Below are 20,711 nucleotides of genomic sequence, written 5' to 3' on the forward strand. Positions count from 1 at the left end.
CAGGACAGACTTGTCTCAGTTCACCACTCAATAAACACACCTACACTCCCAAGTTATACCAGAGCCCTTACCATGTCACTTTACCCAACTGTTCATTCCACAATGGAGGCTTTGGGAAGTCCCTCAAAACTATACCTGAATGTTGTAAGGACACCAAAAAGTAATCCAAAGAACGTATCAGAGCCTAAAAGAGTACTCTGGAATGCCTCTGTCATTTCAACTGCATTCCAGGAGGTGGTAGCAGATGGTCATAAAGATACCCTGGATAGAGAATTATAGGCAAGTTTGAGACAGATAAATTCAGGGAGGAAAAACATGTCTGGAACTCTCGCATACCATCATTGCAGTTAAAGGGTGAAAAGGAAAGTTTTTGTAATAGGTAATATCTGTATTGTGAGACCAAATTTTATAATACCAATAGTTATTAAATGACAAGTAGGTCTGTTTCCCAGGCCTGACCCATCATATTGTTTCTTTCCCCAGAAGCAAATATCATTACCATTTCTTCAGTATTCTTCCTGAAATTGTGTATAAATTTGCAAACCTACATATTCTACAGTAATTTACCTCAGTTCACATTCCACTTAGTGCACATACATTATTCTTTTGAACATCTTCATAAGATTGCATGGTATGGATGTACCATCATTTCTTAATCATGGAATGAATAATTATTTTCAGTAAGTCTAAAGCAGACAAAGGAAATTAGCCACTGTTAGGCAGACACTACCCATAGATGTTTGTTCAGTCATCACAATGGTTTTTCACATATAGATTTCAATGTATCTGGCCATTTGGGGTGTGGTAGAAAAAGCAGTCCATCAACATACACTCTCATCCTTTAAAGGAAAAAGGTATCATTAGGAAATACCTGCCCTGCATGACAGCAGGATATATCCATGGGACTAAGTTTCCCCATTATATTTGAGTGAACATGGTGGAAGAGATGAAAATTCCTGGTCTGAAACTTTAAATAACTGGCCATGTCTCCTCTACACAATCTCTGTCCCTTCTGCCAAGATACTCAATGATGACAACAGGGCTGCTGTGGCAGAGGCAGACCTAAATCTTCTTACCATCACCACAGAAACCTCAGGCTGCAAACTGTAGGCACAGCTTTAGAAGAGGTGGGTCAGAGTCAAGAGTGGAAGGAGGGAAATTCCGAGCCAATTCCACTTTTATGGTGAAGAAAAAGTCATCTTATGAAAACTGTTTTAATGAGGGAAAAGAGATTGGGTCCTAGAAAGGATTGGCTTCACAGTATAATTTTTCTTATAAGAATTTCAGTAATATAAAATGTTTCATGGTTGAAAGCACAGTTACAGCACCAATAAAAAATGTGGAGAGAAAAAAAAAAGAAAGTCTAGTTACAAAACTTAAGCATCACTGAGCAAGTCCCAGGTTTGATTACCTCCAGGTTTTGTAGACTGTCATTGTCCCTGACTTAAGATTTCCTTGTGCATTTTTGTCATCTCTCAAATACAGGATCTGTGTGGTACTGTGAGGGGCTCCAAGACCTGGATCAGCTATTACAAATGGTGATCTCCTTATTTATTACAAAAATGATCAGATTATATCAACTTCTCCCAATGAAAACTCCATGTTCTAGGTTTGATGTTCATACCTAGAACCCTGGGATAGTCCAGGCTCCTGTAAATCACACATCCACACTTGCTTTACAGATAGAGTTGAAGTCAACTGTCCCATATTTTCAAAGTTGGCCTTATTCATTTTTATAGATTTACATTTTAAATCAGTCTTTTATTTTTCTTTCCCAAATCACGATAACTCTTTTGATAAATTTGAAGACATTACTGCCACCCACTTCTAAGCTATTCCTTTAAATTCTACTTGAATCTCACACCAAGAGTCTGCGGACACTCCTTCCCCTCATTGTACAGTCTTTGGTGCTATTTGTTGCTTCTTACTATGTATAAACATCATGACTCTTGTTTAACAACCATACCATCTTTATCTTCATTTTCTTCTTCTTGCTTCTTTGCATGTTCTATCCATCCAATTTCTTCTCCACACTATCACTCCACTTTAAGCCACTCTGTCTCAGTAACCTTAGCATCATTCATCTTGTCAGTCCCACTTTTTCAAACATGGAATTCACTGTCTTTTCCTTTCAACTCTAGTCCACATCTTGCCTCAACTCACATACCTTCCCCTCTTTCCCTTACCTTCCCTCATTCCTTTGTTGTTATAAACAGAGTAGCCCAAGCAGAGGTTGTCTAAAATGATAAAGTTGGCAGAAGGAGGGGCAGGAGGAACAATGACCCAAGAGAGCAACAGGTTAGGTTAGCTTTCCCAAGGCCACCCTCACATTCCCAAATGCCTGGGATAAGGGAAGTTCAGAAATAGTGTCTGAGGTTAGGTGAAGACAGATGTAGCAACAGAAGCTGGCTGAGCCTTGTGAGCAAGTGACTCAAAACAGAAGAAATAATAATGACCAATAAGGATATGAAAAGATGCTTATCCTTACTACAAATCAGGAAAATGCAAATTTGTGCCTATCATACAGATAATGATTAAAAAGATGAACATGAAACAGTAATGGCAAAAGTGTGAGGAATCATTTTCAAACAATGTTAGCAATGGGGTAAGTAGATAGGTTTTCTTTGCCACTGTTTGGCAATATACAACTATACTTCCAATATCTACAGCCTCTGACCCCACAACTCCAACATAGAGGATAAAATAGTGCAAGAAAAAAATTAGAGAGGGAAACAAAGATATGGATATGAAATCATTGATAACCTCTGCCTCGTTTAAAACAAGAGCAAGGGCTGGGCTGTAGTTCAGTGGTATAGCGCTCGCCTGGAATGTGTGAGGTGCTGGGTTTGACCCTCAGCACCACATAAAAATAAAATAAATGTATTGTGTCCACCTACAACTAAATATATATATAAACAAGAGCAAAACGGGGTTGTAGAAGAGAAAGATTAAGCCAGCTGCTAAAATTCAACAGTTAAAAATCAGCTGAGATGAGTTCTAAATCCAGTTCTGCCTCTTCCACTATATGATGCAATGTGATAAAAGCCACAGCAAGTCAATTCTCAAAAACAGTTGGCATCTCTTGCTTGGTCACACGGCCTGAGAGAAGCACAAACATTTCTGGCTTCCCTCCTTGCAAGGGAAAGGTATTAAGATAGCTACCCAGATTGTCTTAATCCTCTTAAATCCACAGAAAAATCTTCTAGGTCATAATCCACCAGCCATGTGAGTTTTTAGAGCATCAACATCCTGGCTACTCCCACTCTAAATACCAGTTACTATGAAATTATTCCACAATTTAGATCAAAGTATGGGGAGCAATTCAAGAGGAATTTTTGCCTGATGAACTCATTGAGAGAATCAAATTTCATAGAGTTTCAGAGTCAAGTATATTAAAAAACAATCTATAACTTTACGGTGAAGAGAGCACTTTATTAGAACAAATAAAACATGCTGAGCTCTGCCCAAACACAGAGGTCACACAAATGTGTGAGCCAAGGAGTGTCTTTTCTTGCTTTAGTAGAAAAGATAATAATCTGCAAATCACTAGCATCTGAGGCTGGCTTGATTTTAAATGCACATAGACATAGAAAACGTTTCAGGAAATCACTGTATTTATAGCTTGCCTGCATGAATCAGTGGAAAGGCCCTTGCTTCCTGGTATTAACTGATTGCAGGACATTTTACAATTTATTTGCAAGTGTGATAACAGGCACATATGGAATTGAGCAGATAAATTGAGATGAAGAATCAAATATTCAAATAATATAATAATAATACTTGGAACTGTGCTGTATCCTATCATCTGCATGAAAACAAAGGCATGTCTCTCGCCTTCTTTCCTTAGCTTCCCTAGGAGTTCATGTTCCACTTCGCAGGAAGCCAGGGGAGCAGACAGGCCCCTCAGGCTTCCTCCACTTCTGGCCCAACTGTACAGTACAGCTGTTAGGTTAAGAAAGTCCCATTCTCAGAAGTCCCAGGGCAGCCTACTTGAAGAGATCCTTGCTCTATATCCCCTCTATCAACTACCCAAACACCAGGTGAATTTAAAGCCCCCTTTGCATTAAACCCTACAATACACAGGATCTTCTCCACAAGGATAAATTGCAGAAGGTTCTAACCAGACACAGACCACCAAGATCTTGCACGGAAGAATCACACAAGTGTCAGAAGAAATGACAGTGATCTTGTTTACAAATTACCATGATGCAGAGAACAAGACCCCAGCTAAGCACATAGTGGGCTCCCTGAAGTTATAGTATTTTTATCCTCTTGGTAGAGAATTTCATAATGCTTTATCCACAGCAGAGTAGGCAAACTTCCAGACACATGTGTTATATATCTGTCTAGGATTGCTTTCCTGCCCAAAAATACCACAGCAACATGAAGACCTTTGTGGGATGGGAAACTGCCAGATCTGCTCTTTCCCCAAACTCACAAAGGCCTCTGTGGGAGACATACCCACTAGTTTCAACAGGAAAGGAAAGAGCTCAAGGGGCAAAGGAGCACTTCACCTGGCACAGTGGGCTGGAAGACTTTATTCAGATCCAAGGAGGAGGCTCTGGAATGGGTTTTCTGTGGCCGCGGTGGCGGGGTGGGAGGGTCCTCGCCCCTTTTCATGGCCTCTTCTATGGAGGTGCTAGAGTAAGATCTGCAGCAAAATAAGGGCAGGTCAGAAGGGAAATAGCAAAGCTTTACTCCCAAAGTTGAGTTGAAATGGAAAATATCCCCAAAGTCAAAGTGACTACAAAGGGCTGACAGGCTGCCAAAAGTAGCCATAAATTCTATTATCTCTTAGAAGCCACTATGTATAATAATTGTCCAAATCCAACCATAGATTGGAGTCTTTTCTACCTCTTTGCTCTTATTATACCATATACCTAACTTTGTCCCCCAAAAGCTTTGTGTAGATTCAAATAACTTTCTATTAGAATTGTTAATAATAGTAACAAGACTTTCAGCTTAGGTTCTTCCATGTTTTAATAGAAGAGCTTCCTAGTATTAACTGATTGCAGAATGTTTTACAGTTTACTAGCAAGTGTGATAACAGGCACATATGGAATTGAAGAGCAAGAATCAAATATTCAAAGGAATATGCCATAAATGAAATTTAGGAAAAAACATATATCAATAAGCTGAGGGATTCAAATTGTCTTGTCCTAAGAAATAAGGCGTTTAGGGAAACATTCAAAGCAAAAGCTTCAACTTAACCCTCTTCCTTAAAGTTTTGCAAGGTGCAACTTCTGAGATTGTAATTCCAATAATGACATTTAAGGAAAAAGGAACTGAATAACTTACCATTACCAAAGGTCACACTGCTAGGAGTTACATAGGTTCTTTCAAACTTCAGTCTCTGCTTAAAAATTCCATTTTTGAAATGTTTTTATATGGCCTATGAGCCAGGCAGTAGCAGCTAGAATATTTATTGGAGACCTACTTATTTTCTAAATTAATTCAACTGCATACATTGACCTATTGCTTAGGAATAGGTCAAAGGATGGGTTCCCAACATGATGATCACAAAAAGGATACAGGAGGTGGATGTGCATAGTCTCTTCTACTCAGCTTTTCCACTAACTTCATGTCAAAGCAGAAAATTACCTCTGATTCAGAGATGTGTCCTGGAGACAAATTAACCTCAGGAAACTGTTCTTTGGCCTTAGCTATTAGAGTAGTACTTACAAAATTAGAATCTATCAATGACTATTAGGCCCCTAAGTTCTTAGCAGAGTTGCTCTTGACATAGCAAGTTTTCATTTTCCTCAATAAGTTTCTCAAGGTTTCTTTGTGGTAGTTAAGAGTTTAATCTGTCTTGCAAGGTTGTAATCTTTAATAAGGCCACCATGACATCTGACATGCTCTGGGGTGGTCCCTGTAATATAATTGGCAGGACAGGTAAGGGAAGGCAAGGACAGGCAGGAACTAGCAAGGATGACTGCTCTAACAAAGAAATTACAAACCCTAGGTAAAAACTTAAAGAACTTTCTATGTCATATACAGCTTTTGAAACATCTTCCACTCAAGAAAGAAAGAATAGCTGGGGATATAGCTCAGCTGGTAGAGTGCTTGCCTCACATGCACAAGGCCCTGAGTTCAATCCCCAGCACCACAAAAAAAAGAAAGAAAGAATAATGTGTGTGTATTAAAAAATGTGTGTGCACCTGTAGGTATACACACAAGTACACTAACCCATGCCACAAGCCTCATTTCCATTTCATGTCCATACATAACAGTGTGTGTTTATATGCTCATTTAGAAAGTACTAAATATCAAATAAGTGAGACTGTATAACCATGACAGCAACCAATTAAAACTTAAATGTACAGGGAACTGACAAAACAATAGACACAATGGAATTAGAATGATCTTCCCTCTTTCTCTTATATTTCTACAAAGCTTTACTACTGTAAAAAGAAGAATAAAAATGATTTGATTCTCTTGTTCACAGTAAAGATCCAGTTGGAAATAGTGAAAATAAAATCATCCAAATTAGACCAGGAGGCCAATCTCTGAAAGAATAATATTAAAAATTTACTATACATATTAATAACAGAGTATGTGTCTAAGAAATTTTATAATTGCACTGACTTTGGGGAAGAGAAGTTGTCAGCAAAAGCTAGAACTATGAAGTTCAATTTATGGTTAACACATAATATGTAAGCAGATTTCTGCAATTCATAGTGGGTTTTCCCACTAGGAAAGCAGATAAAAATTACTATTTCCATATCCCAAAGCTAGTATAGTCTACTTTCTAAAATATCCATTCATCCTTAAACCGTAAATTGATTAAAGAGGGACCAGTGGAGTGGAGGGAGGGAAGTGGGGGTGCTGGGGACTGATTTGGAGTGGGTTTTGTCCCATGCCTTTGTGATAATGTCAGGGTATATCCTTGTATTGTATATAACTAAAAAGAATCTTAAAAAATAAAAAAGAATAAGTAAATGTGTTAACACTGGAGATAAAGAGTGACTATACCTTTTCTTCCTATTAAAATAAATTATTTTTTTAAATAACAAATAGGTATATAGGAATATAGGTATCTCTTTTCTATAAACAAGGAAGCAAAACTTCAATTTGGAAAATGTAGACATTAAAGTTAAACTAAGGGCTAAACTCTCTTAAAATGAAATGAAATTTCCAAAAATACAGGCATTTATTTCAAGCATATTAACTACCATAGGCTTAAACTCCCTATTTCAGGAATGAGCCAAAGGAGGAACAAGTCACTAAGAACCAAAGTAACACTCAGAAAACATACATGGTAGTCTCTCTCACACAAGTCCTACTCACTTCTATCTCAGCAGTTCAACTGCTCTGAAATAGTCCCAATACCATTTCTCCTCTTTGATGGATTAATGCTTTTAGTGTTTCTGTATTTCTCTTCTATTCCTGAGTCTGATATCAACCACAATTCTGCCCTACTGGTTCTCCCTCTTCCACTAATGACTATTTTAAAAATGAAGCAGAGAAGAGACACTAAGATAATTTCAAAAAGACTATTAAGCACTGCTTACCTTAAGTTTTACACCTTCTTGAAATCATCAAAATCATTTTTCCCTATTCTATATTTTATTCCAGACATTTCTCACTTTTTGGTATTCACCTACTCATGACAGCAAATTTCAGTTGTTAGTTACCCATTAACCATATTCCCCTCTTTCCAACACCACTTCCTCCTACTATTTATCATCCTGCCCCAACTGGATCATCTCACACAATCTACTTCCTCTCAGGGGATTATAGAGGATCAGTCACTATTGTCTAGCACTAAAGACCACAGAAAATAAGAGGTTCCCTAGCAACACTCTGTGTTCCAACCAGGTCACTTACACCTAGTGAAATGGTCCATATCTCTAGCTTCAAATCTAAAGGCAAAGGAGATGAGTGTTTGGGTATGGGGGGTTTATTGCTAGACAGGGACAGGGCACAAAAGGCATTAAAGCAGAAATTAAATGAATACTACCTGGATCTTGGTCTTGCTTTGAGACTGTTGGAATCCTTAGGAGTTGCTGAAACAAAAGATTATTTGTTGTTTGGTTGGGTTTCATTTCTGCAGGTAAACAGGGTTATATGCAGCACCTGGGCTCATACAGAACATATCAACAGGTAAATGTGAGGTAAAGTAGTCCATGTGGAGAACTTGAAGGTTTCCACATTTTCACAATTTCCAATTTTATTTTAAAGCTAAAGGCACAACTAAAAGGAAAGAAAAACCAGTATAATTTTTCTTCTGTCAGAACACTATCGGAGAAGCCATTCTTCAAACCTAAGTTGATTAATGAAAACATACCAGGATAAAAAGACAACTCTTTCAAAGGGTTATCTTTTATATGATGGGTCCATATTTGAGGGCTTCTTGGTCTATTATGATAGCCTAATAATAGATTTTGAACTAGGATCCCCCGTGGACTAGGAAGAAACCTATCCAGGTACCCATTTTTTTAAAAATATACTACCAGAGCAGCATGGTCACAATAAAGCAAAGCTCCAACAAGTAAGTTAAATGAAGCTATGCAGCTTTTCCCATAAGAAAATAGTCTTATGTCCCATGTCTCTGTGAACAAATCAGACAAAAAACATTATGGAATAAAATCACTGAAATATTTTTTCAACCATATAACTTTTCCTCATCAAATTTAAATCATAAGCTAACTTGCTCACTAAATACCAATAGAGCCTACTGTGCCATCAAAGGTTATGGAAGTAATTAGAAACATTTACAAAAACATCACTCTTTTTTTGTTTTCAATCCTTTATGGAAGACAACTTCAGAAACCAGTAGCTATGTTAAAGTTTTGCAAACATTGCAAATTTTTCATCATATGATGTCATAAAAATTCATACAAAGAGTGCTACTAATGAGGAACAAGGAGAATATAATTTGTTCATTTGTTTTCACAAATTTTTCTAAAAAAAGAAAATGTCTCATTGCATTATTCCATCCTCTTACATTGCTCCAAAGATGAAAATCCTCCTTGGTTTGAAGCAGCCTGCTGAATTGATGATGATCATTAAAATCCTTGAGTTAAATAAGCAGGGCAGAAAAGGGAGCTGAAAGTCCTCATAAATGCTAACAAGGCACAAAGCAAACTACCAAGAGATATTCCCCTTAGATGAGACATGTGTCTCAGCTGCAGAAGAGACATGTTTCTCCGACTTAAGCATTTTGGCTTCCTGTAGTGAGAACATGGGCATTTTTCAGTTTCAAACAACTGAAACACTACAACAGCCCCCAAAAGTATGGAAACCCTATGGAGTTTGAGTTCCTTCTTGCCTATATTGCGTACCCACACCTGGATATAGAAGGAAAAATGCCTCGTTCCCTCCTTCAAACTTTAGGCAGCAAAGGCAACATAAAAGGGGCCCCTCTCCCAGTCAAAGAGCCAGGCCTGGGGCTGGGAAGCCAACGTGTGGCCATACTCACCACATAGCTGGGGACAAGCCTCTGAGCAGGTTCACTACCACTGGCTCTGTATTTCTCTTTTCCCAATGGGTAGGAGAAATTGGGTAGAGAAATCCTGATCATGTTAAAATACTGTTCCTTAAACCAGACCATGGTAACTCTTAATTCCTTTGTCAACTGTCATTATCTTTGTCTTTTTGCTGGTGCAGGGATGGGTGTGAAAGTAGGAGTGAGCCCTGCTAGTAAAAGATAAGACAGGCACACGGGCTGAGGGTGTGGATGAGCAATGCAGAGACAGGACCAGAGTCCAGGTTAGGAGTCCTGAAACCTTTGTGCTCCTCCTTACCATGACACTAATTAGGTATCACCTCCCTGAACCTCAGTCTCATCACCTATGGAGCAAAGGCAATAAAAATGGAGCCCCTCTCTCACAGGGACAGATAAGAAGGTAAAGGCATTAAAAAACTTGAATGCACTGTAAAATTGCAAGTTGTTACTGTCATAGAATACGTAAATAGAAATACAGTTTCCTAATATTTCAATATTAGAAATCCAGTTTCTAAATTTAGTTCCTCCCAGGACAACAAAGTTGGTATAGGTAATGGAAGTAGAGAACTGCTTTACAGCAGTAAGACCATGGGGTGACTGCTGGCCATGGAGCAGCCCCTAAAATCACCAAAAGCAATCTGAAGGCCACATTATGAAAGCAAACCAGCCTAAAACACCTCAGCATGATCCAGAGACATCAAGACAAAGACTGCCACTGTGTAATGTGCTTGGTTGAATTAGGTTGGAACAGGGTGTTAGAACAGAAATCTCTTAGACACCACAAATATAAACACTTTAAGCAATCACAAGGGTAAGGGAATATGGAAAAATATTAACAAGGAATGCCCCTATTCCCTGAAAACACACTACCATCTCATCTATTACCCACCACATCACCTGCATTGTCTTTATTATCATTATCATTACCAAAATCATCAAGAGCAGAGCAGGGAGATGTGTCCCTATCCACCTGCAAAAGTATATCCAGGGCAAGTCATGGTAAGTCTCCCCAGGTTTCAGACTAGAAGAGGCTGGACTACTCTATTATAGTTAGCTCTTCCATCAGTCTCCAAGCTCCTGAAGGCCTGACTCAGTGCATGTGGATATCTGCAAAAATGGTAAGGGTTCAATGTGTTATGGATTCAAAAAGTCAATGGATGAATCACAGTTTCTCACTTAGCTGGAGAAAGGGAAAAATGACAATTTCCTGGAACATTCCAGGAATACCATCTTTCCAGGAAATGGGAATGGGAGGACAGAGAAATCTAAAGATTAACCCTCCAAAAGGCAGCAACTGAACTGAGGTGAATTGTTTCAAGACATGGATTGATAACCAGAACTATAATTACCACCTTGAGACTCTTGTGTCTCCCATGAGGAAACCAAACATTTCCTAGGAAAGGGGATATTAAGTATGTTTGAAATGAGGAATTCCATCACATCCAGAAAGGGGCTGCAGTGGTTAGAATGAATCAGAAAACACACAGCATGCTCCCAGGCACAATGTGAAACAAATTTAGATACACTTCGTGTAGTCTGGCACACCTGTTAGGTTTTGCTTGGTGATGCCAAGTCCTAATCAAGGAACGTTAAAAATGAGATCTAAAGCTTATCCCTCAGAGAGCACTTGATCTCATGCTAAAATCCCTGGGGGAAAAAACAGGAAGAGTCAGGATGCTCAAAGGTTATTGGAAAAGCATCCATCTAAATTTAAAGAGCTTTTACTAATTTCATGACATGAAGTTTACAAAGATTGGGAAGCATCCACTTAAGCACCAGAAATTAGAGCTGGAAAGAATTGGCCTTAAGCATTTAGCCTATACAAATAGGGCTTCCCCCCCTATGATGAAAGAATCCAAATGAGTTTCAAAAATCAAAATTAGGCTTGGGAATTCACACCACTTCTGGAGTCATGACTGATCTACACTCTTAATTTTCTATTTTGTAACATCACTTTCTAGAGTTAGTGGTTCTCCAAATAGGCTGCATACTAGAATCACCTCAGAGCTGACTAAAAATACAGTTTTCTCAGGCCCTCATCACTAAAATCAAACATGTATTCTCATTCATATTATTTCTCCCCCTCTCTTTCTCTACACCCCTCTCTCTTCCTCCCTTGATCCCACCTCCTACTACTTCTTCGTTCTTCTTCCCACTATTCTTTATAAACCTTGAATGAACTTAATGTTTGGGAATATTTATTAAAGCATTAATTCTCAATATTATATTGATAGGAATCAATTCCAAATTTAAACAAATAAGCCTGGGAAGATAGCCAGATAATCACAACAAACATGATTTACTTATTTAAAAGGGCAAGAGAAATACTAGTAAAAGAGAAAGCAGCAAGTTCTTTCATGTCCTCATAACCAGATCTCCAACTATTAATGCCTTCTGTAGTCACTCAGTTTTAAACTGGGTTCACCTTGGTTCAACGATGGCTCCATCAGAAGACAGCTGAGGACAGAGGCCCAGTCATTCTACATGGTTCCACAAACACAGTTCTACCTTTTCAAGAAAGGACAACATGGATTTTATTTTTCTCCTCGGAATCCACTCCATGTATAAGTACATATACTTGCCTTCCTGATAGTGAAGTATACAGAAAATATTTGAGATTTTTGGTTTGGAAATGGAAAATACCAACTCTGAGCCTCCACTTGATCTATTTTACAGTTCCTTGCTCTACACAATAAGTACAACATCATGTTGAAATTATCTCAACCCCAAATCTTCTCAGTTTTGTACTTTTTAGCAAAATCCTAAATTCAAAGTAAGTTATCCTATCAATGAAACCTAAACTCACCACTTAAAAACAAGTCAACCTCTTCTCATATCTAAAAAGAGGAAAAGGGTAGAAGGCCAAAAGTTCTCCTTATAACAAACACAAGACAAATATTTAGAGAGAAACAGACATACTATTGCAGACAGAGCAATCTTCTCACAACTGATTTTTTTAAGTAGAAATAATATAGAAAGTATGTTAAAATGGTTTTCTCCTACCTGAATCCTCAGACACATCCTTTGGTAAGGCTTCATTGATAGTATTTTTCAAGGCTAGCGATGTTTGTTTCATTTTCAAGAACACAGAGAAGGAAGAGAAAAGAACAAAAAGCCTATAAAATTTTATTTCTGAGGTATATTCTGTTAAAATAAAGAATCTCTAGTTGTCACTTATAAAAACGGGTCTTCCAAACCTCTAAAAGTTGCTACAGCACTTATTAGAATAAAGACCTCCTAGAGCATGGATATAAGCTCTCCTCATACACAGGGTAACACTAGAAAGAATGAGGAATTCCAAGAAATTCCCCTCTTTCATTCCTGACAGCCAGATCAATGATATGAGACTATCTGAGGGTGAAACCCAGGCTTCAGTGTTTTCAGAGCTTACCCAGTGGTGATTCCACTATGCAGTCAAGGTTAAGATCCGCCAGTTAGGAGAGTGATCAGAACACACAGGGCTACATCTATTTTGTCTACTTCTTTTAAGCAAATATTTAAATAAAAAGCATGAAATTATTGTTGCTTAATGGAAAATTTATTATTCATGTTTAGCCCCTATAAAAAACTGACTCAATGGCAAGTCTCAACAATAAAACCTAAAATAGCTCCACTTCAGATAAGTCTTTCTCAATCACGGGTAGTGAATCATTATCAGATAACAGATGGCATGCTGGCTTGAGATTTAGAAATGCTTACTTCTTGCACCCATTTCTTTGTTTTTTGTACAAGTAAATAATATGCACTACATGAACTTCATTTAACTTTTCTCTAAATTTTAGGTGATGGAACATATCAATTTTGTGAGAACCAAATAAAACACTATATGAGGAAGGTGCTGGTAGATTATGAAAGCATTATACAAAGTATGGGGGTTGGAGGGGAGGGTCCTTCCTACATTTCTAGATATTGCAAGCCAATTCATCCCTGTGCTTGATGGTAGCTCTAACATGGAGCACTGTGCTGCATGGCTTCTCAGCTGCTCAATGAGATAGGCAAATTGTGGCTGAGCTCCATGTCAGACCTCCAGACCAAAAGAGTCACTGAGAAAAAAGATAAAGTGCTGGTACAGAGGCTTGGTCCAAAAGAGAACTTCCTCATGGATTAGACCTGTGTACAAATGTACATTGATTTTTTCGGATCATATCTGCCAGCGCAGATACTGAGTTCTCTATTATTTCCACTTCATTTTCTGATTCATAGGAACAGATTCTACCCTAAAGTGTCAGAATAGCTTGAAATCAACAGTGACAAAGGGTTAATGGGATGAGGGGATCTAAACGCTCAAGCTCTTGCTTTATAAAACTACAGTTTTGTAAAAAAAAAACAAACAAACAAAAAAAAAAAACAATTTGATGGTGCTGGGGTTGTAGCTCAGTGCTAGAGCACTTTCCTAGCATGTGTGGGCACCACATATAAATTAATGAATAAAATAAAGGTCTATCAACCACTGAAAACATATTTAAAAAAAGAAAGAAAGAAAAACAATTTGAACTATTTCATCTATCCAAATGAGTTTACATGCTGAGAACTGTTCTCATGTGCTTTGGAAGCCAACCATTCCAAAAGAAGGAGATAAGGAAATAAAGGAAGAATGTCCTTGAAAGAAAAAAAAAAAAACTCATTCTTTTCGTACCTTGTTTGTCATCACCAGTCACATCTTGGGTAGGAACAGGAAAATCAGCCACATCTTTAACAGATGTCTTCTTGGAAAAGAAAAGCAAGTGAATTATACAAGTTGGAACAGAAATTAAGTGATGTGCACATACAATGAAAATGTTTGAAAAGCTATGTTTCTTGCCAAAACTTCTGTCTTCAGTAATCTATAACATTTAATATATTTATTTGGTTATTTTAGGTTCCTAGTGAGATATAATTTCTATTGAATTTTTTCATATACAGAGGAAAGAAAGAATGATTCAGATGACATGTATGAATCCTACATTAAATTCAAATCTAGAGTGGGATTCAGCTAGAGAATTGAATAGCATTTGTCCAGTCAGTTAAGCATGAACCTGGCCTTTATGTATTTTTTCACAAGCAGAGAGAGGTTCTGATAAGTGGCCCCACAACATGTCATGCAGAGGATGTTCAACCCTGATTAAAATTTTACATCACTTAGTTTACTTTATTGATGAACAGATCAAATTTTTCTCCTAATTCACATATGAGGGAAGTTCTCACTTATGAGTACTTAAATTGATCAAGTATAAATTAATTTTAAATTGTTTGAAATCTACTTAGGATAAACTTTCTTCTTATAAACTCTCAACATGCACACTAACTATAGTTAATAATAATGCATAGTATACTTGAAAATTGCTGAGAAGATCTTTTGTCACCACCCAAAATAAAAGAACTTCGTGAGGTGATAGATATGTTAACTAGTTTGATTATGGTAATGATTTCAGCATGTTTTATCAAAATGTTGTAAATATATATGAATTCTCTCAATTACATCTCAATAAGACTAGAAAAATATGTACTCTAAGACCTCTGATAAAATTAAATAATATTTGCTTTATTTTTATATATAAATTCTGGAAAGATAACTAAGAATGGAAGGTTAACAACTCACTGGAGCAGGAAAGGAATGATCGGGAGACTCATCAATAAACACCTTGTGGTATTCTTTACATTTTGAACACATTAAAAAGAAAATGAAAAAGAAACTTTAAAATTCAAGGGAAGGAAATTAAATTCTTGAAACTGGTGCTCGAAACGGTTAACTGGTGGGGCTGGGGTTGTGGCTCAGTGGTACAGCACTTGCCTAGCACGTGTGAGGCACTGGGTTTGATCGTCAGCACCAAACAAAAATAAATAAATGAATAAAATAATGATTTTTTAAAAAGAAACCTTTTCCTTTATAAAAAAAAAAAAGGTTGACTTGTTTACCCCTTGAAACTTGAGCAATCCCAGAGAGATAAGCAATGCATCTACTTTTAAACTATTCCAAAAATTGACGTTACAGTACTACTTGTGGTAACCTGATCTAGGATTTGAATAATTCTCAGTCAAGTAATTCCTGGCACTACAATGAAGCCTCCAGATAAAATTTTCTAATCAAAGTCAACTAGCTCCAAGAGAACAGACAATGTATCTTCACAGTGCCTTCTTTATTGTCTGCTCCCATGTGAATCATAAATCAGATACCTTTGAAGAACAAAATGATATGTGAGGAGACAATACAGATTTTTAAATTCCATAAAGTTGGTTAGAAAATGTAAAATTTAAACAAGCTGAATGACATCCCATGTTCATTGATCAGAAGACTTACTACTAAATGGCAGTATCTTCCAAACTGTTCTACACTCGTTACAATTTTTATTGTTTTACTGTGGAGGATTTTGGTTTGTTGTGTTTTTGTTTTGTTTTGTTTTATTTTGTTTTTTGCAGGGGGACAGAATTTGACAAGCTTGTCTTGAAATTCATAAGGAAATACGAGGGGGCCAGAATGCCAAAATATTCATGAAGTAGAAGAAAAAATATCACATGTTTGATTTCAAAACTTACCACAAAATTACAGAAATCAAGATAATGTGGTACTGGCATAATCATTAGCATACAGATATAAATGAAATAGAACTGAGAATTCCAAAATAAACCTATATATTTACAGATAATTTATTTTCAACCAGAGTATAAAACAATTCAATGGGGAAAACTATCTTTTAAATAAATGGTGCTGGGACATCTCCATACCATACACAAAAGAATGAAGTTGGACCTCTTCTTTAGAGCTTATACAAAAATTAACTCAAAATGGACCCCAGATCTAAACATAAAACCTAAAACTATAAAATGCTTAGAAGAAAACATAGTATTAAGTCCTCAAAATTTTGAATTAGGCAATAATTATTTAGACAAGACATGGAAGTACAAGAACACTTACAAATCAATAGTAGACAAATAAACTAATTTAAAAATGGATATAGGATTTGAATAGACATTTCACCGAAGAGACACAAATGGCTAATAAGCACTTGAAGAGATGCTCAACATCATTAGTTATTCAGAAAATCAAATTAAAACCACAATGAGATGCCCCTTCATTCCATTAGGATGGCTAAAATGAAAAAAGGCAGTAACAAATGAAACCAAGGATGGGGGTGAATTGGAACCCTCACACACAGTTGGTGCAAGAACATAAAATAGGACAGTTGTTTTGCAAAGCAGGTTAGCAATTACTCAAGAACACAGAGTTATAGTGCAACCCAATAATTCTGCTCTCAGGTATGCTCCAAAGGAAAAGGAAAACATATGTTCACATGAAAACTTACAAATGCGTTTATAGCAGTATTACTTATATTAGCCAGAAGAGGAAACAATCCAAATGTACACCAACTACTGAATAAACAAGAAAATGTGGTATATCCACATAATGAATACTATTCAACAACAAAAAGGAATGAAGCACTGGTACATGCTAAGACATGAGTGAATCTTTAAAAACTGCTAAGTTAAACAGCCAATCATAAAACACCACATACTATATGATTCCATTTATATGAAATGTCCAGACGAGGCAAATCCAGAAACAGGAATTACATTAGTGGTTAGTAGAGGCTGGGTAAATAACTGTTAATACACTAAAAACTACTCAATTATATACTTCAGATGGGTATGGTTTGTGAATTATTTTACAATAAAGCTGTTTTCAAAAACAAAGAAATTGAGTAATCTAAAAAAATATTGCTAAGGAGGAATATACTTGAAATTAAATCTATAATTATTTTTGTTGGTGCATTATAATTATATATAACAGTGATATTCATTGTGCCATATCCATACATGCACATAACATAATCTGGTCAATCTCATTCCCAGTACCTTCCCTTCCCCTCCTACCTCCCTCTGATCTAATTTCTCTTCTCTACTGATCTGTTATAATTATATTATCATTATCACTATTATTATTTTAATTAGTGCATTATAATTATATGAGAGCAGGATTTAGTATGCTATATTCATAGATGGTCACAGCATAAATCTACAATTGAAAATAAGTATAGCTATCCTGTCCTTAGAGAAAGATGTACTGTAAGAAAACCTCTCATAACCTGAGACCTTGATCAGCATTCGTTCACAACAAAAATACCTATATTAGACTCATCACTCACGGGGCTGGTACCAAAATCTATTTAAACTCCATGCGTTTATGATAGATTAAAAGACTGGTAGAAATAACAATGAGTAACAGTCTAGAAGAACATAAAATATTTAATCATTAGCTTTTAAAATCCGACCTATAATTCTTGAGTGGCCAAACCACCAATTAACATTATTACTTCATCTTTGAACTCTATTTACTACGTTCATTATCTAAAAACACCTCATCTTCAAAAATAACAATTTGGTTGAAAAGGGGAAGGTGGCTTTTGTCATTTTGCTTTCTTATTTGGACAAGGAAAGAAAAAAAGACTAGGAAGTTTTTAACCCCTTCTCCCCAAAGGGACCAGATAAATTATATAAAAGTATACAAAACTTGTTGGGTGTGGTGGCACATGCCAGTAATCCCAGTGATTCAGGAGGCCACAGCAGGAGGATCCCAAGTTCAAAGCCAGCCTCAGCAACTTAGTGAGGCCCTAAGCAACTCAACAAGACCCTGTCTCTAAATAAAATATAAAAAAGGGTTGGGGATATTTCTCAGTGGTTAAGCACCCTAGAGTTCAGTCCCTAGTACCAAAAAGATATGAAGCTAGCTGCACATAACATCCATAAAGACAAATATACATAATGTCATGAAGGACAGAGTGTGAGTGTCTGTGTGAATGAGTGTGTATGTGTGTGAAACAAACCTTATAGCCGTGTGTATATTTGCTCTTCTTTACTTTTAGACAAATAATAAGTGACTATGTGGGGAAATCAACATGAGTCAGCAGCATAATTTCTACCGAAAACAGTAGTGTCTCTATTGGAAGGGTAAAGACCATCTAATACCGTGGTAAGCTGGAACAATATACTTATGCACAAAAAATTTTAAAATCACCTATCAATCAACCCCATAATTTTATAGAAGAGGGGCTACTGAATAAAGCACCAGGAAGGGTACAACTCAAAGAAAGTGTAGTAGAGCAGCAAAAAGAGATGTTCATCAGAGGGACTGGAGAGGCATATTTGATTGGGTCACAGGGAGTAAAGGATGAAATCAATAACATACATTTACATGCACAAGAGCCCTATAAGAGAGTAGCTAATCACACACAGTCATAAGAAATCAAAGAAATGTCCTGTGTCCTGCTTTGACTTACACCATCTTGTAGTGTTTCCAACTAGGATCAGAAGACTAATGGGAGTCTGTAAATAAACTTCATTTATTTAGATGTTTTTATATTCTGATTTGATCATTACATTATATACATGTACTGAATTATCTTACTGTACCTCATAAATATGTATACTATTATGTGTCAATTAAATTTTTAAAAATTTTAAAGAAACATCTCCTGGGCTTTGTTTTATTATTGTTGTTGTTTGGTGCTGGGGATTGAACCCAGGGCTTTGTGTGTACTATTCTAGAACTGTACCACTGAGCTACATCCTAAGCCCCATCTCCAGATTGCTTGTTAGAAAGGAAACTACAGGTATCATAAATAGCAATCATAATAGTAATAGTGATGGTGATGGTGATGGTGGTGGTGGTGGTGGTTATGAAAATGATAACATATTGGTAATGTTGACAATAACCATAACAATTCCAATTTATTGATCTATAGCTAAAGATCACTAAATTTGTGGCTATGTCCTTCCATTCATGGCTCAATATTGTGGGAATCCCAAGCTTCTCTGGGGATCACCCAAATCAGTGCTCATTTGATCCAAAAGTTTAAAACCCTGAGGGAGTTTGAATGTGATTTGTGGACCAATATACATCTCAAACCTTGGTTCAAACTACCCTGGTTCATTACACATTGATAATGTTTAGTTACTAAAAACACAAATTATTTACTAGGTTAAAGTAAATAACTTGGCTAACATTTTCTGGCTTAGTTTGGTTATATCTAAATTTCATCTCTAAATGATCAAGAGATACTGCTTACTTCACTAAATGCAGTTTAAGGGAGAAAAGAATAATTATAGGATCGGGTATGGTGGTGCATGCCTGTAATCCCAGCAACTCAGGAGGCTGAGGCAGGAGGACTGTAAGTTCAAACCCAGTCTCAGAAATTTAGTGAGACCCTAAGCAACTTAGCGAGAACCTGTCTCAAAATAAATTTTAAAAAATGGCTATGGATGTGGCTCAGTGGTTGAATGCCCCTGAAATCAATCCCTGGTAATAATAATAATAATAATAATAACAACAACAACAAAAATTAAAGAGAGGAGAAGGGGAAGGGGAAGAAGAAGAGGAAGAAGAGCCAGTTTCTAGATTTGAAAGGCCAATTCTCAAAGTAGTTACCAAGTGTGAAGCAAAAATGTTATAAAAGTTCATTTTCCAGAGTTTATAAAGAACATAGGCTAATGATTTAATTCTATACACATCTTTATTTATTAACATCAGAAGATCTTTTTACCTCCATCCGATTCAAGTCACGTGGCTGTTGGTTTGCTGACATTGACTCGGAATAAGACTCAAATAATGCACAGTCCCACTTGGGCTTAGGAAAAGCTAAGAAGAAAGAAAAAGAGCATTTACTATAGTCAGAGTAGTGTTTCTTATCATGTTTCTATACTTGTTAAGTGTAACAACAAAACCTGTTATCTCCTATGTACTACCTACAGCACAATCATGTTGAAGTAGTATTTTAAGTTCTTTACAAATACAACCCAGTACTTTCTATTATCCCCACTTTACACATGATGAAACTGATGAACAGGGAAGTGAAGTGACTTACTCAAGTTCATATAGGTGATAAATGAAGATCAAGGACTTGAACTCCTAGAAGTCCAGCAAGAGTTCATACTCTTAGCACTACATGTTATAACTGTGTAGTTATTTTCCACTTTAACCATCACTATCATAATACATTGTTTTAACTATGCCACTAGCATAATTTTTAAGTGTAATAACTACAGTGATAGTTTGAATACTATAAACATAAGGAAATACTTCATTTTAGCTATTACTGGAAATAAAATGATCATATTATTGAACTTCACTTAATTTTTTAGACACTTTGTCTAAGATAAATTTGTGAAATACTTATCTCTTTGTTTAGCAGAACCAACAAAAATAAAAGGCATAAATTCTTGGTGATTTACAAGGAAAGAAGAATCACATTATGGGTTTGTTCTAACATACAACAGTGACAGTGGCTGT

General features: G+C 36.5%; 1 protein-coding gene across 7 annotated transcripts in view; it reads right to left on the minus strand.

Moving 5' to 3' along the window:
• The window catches only part of REPS2 (RALBP1 associated Eps domain containing 2), a 214,054-nt gene that overhangs the window by 67,771 nt on the left and 125,572 nt on the right, over positions 1–20,711 (minus strand). For 2 of the 7 annotated variants that reach the window (XM_079123172.1, XM_079123173.1), the window contains exons 9-13: positions 19,966–20,060; positions 14,088–14,157; positions 12,455–12,508; positions 7,964–8,009; positions 4,515–4,651 (exon numbers count right to left, since the gene is read on the minus strand). In XM_079123172.1, coding sequence (XP_078979298.1) covers positions 4,515–4,651; positions 7,964–8,009; positions 12,455–12,508; positions 14,088–14,157; positions 19,966–20,060 — 402 coding nt within the window. The remainder of the gene's footprint in view (positions 1–4,514; positions 4,652–7,963; positions 8,010–12,454; positions 12,509–14,087; positions 14,158–19,965; positions 20,061–20,711) is intronic. The other 5 variants (XM_079123178.1, XM_079123177.1, XM_079123176.1 and 2 more) reach the window with 3 other exon arrangements.

This window comes from Sciurus vulgaris (assembly GCF_902686455.1).
Source record: "Sciurus vulgaris genome assembly, chromosome: X".
Taxonomy (NCBI): domain Eukaryota; kingdom Metazoa; phylum Chordata; class Mammalia; order Rodentia; family Sciuridae; genus Sciurus; species Sciurus vulgaris.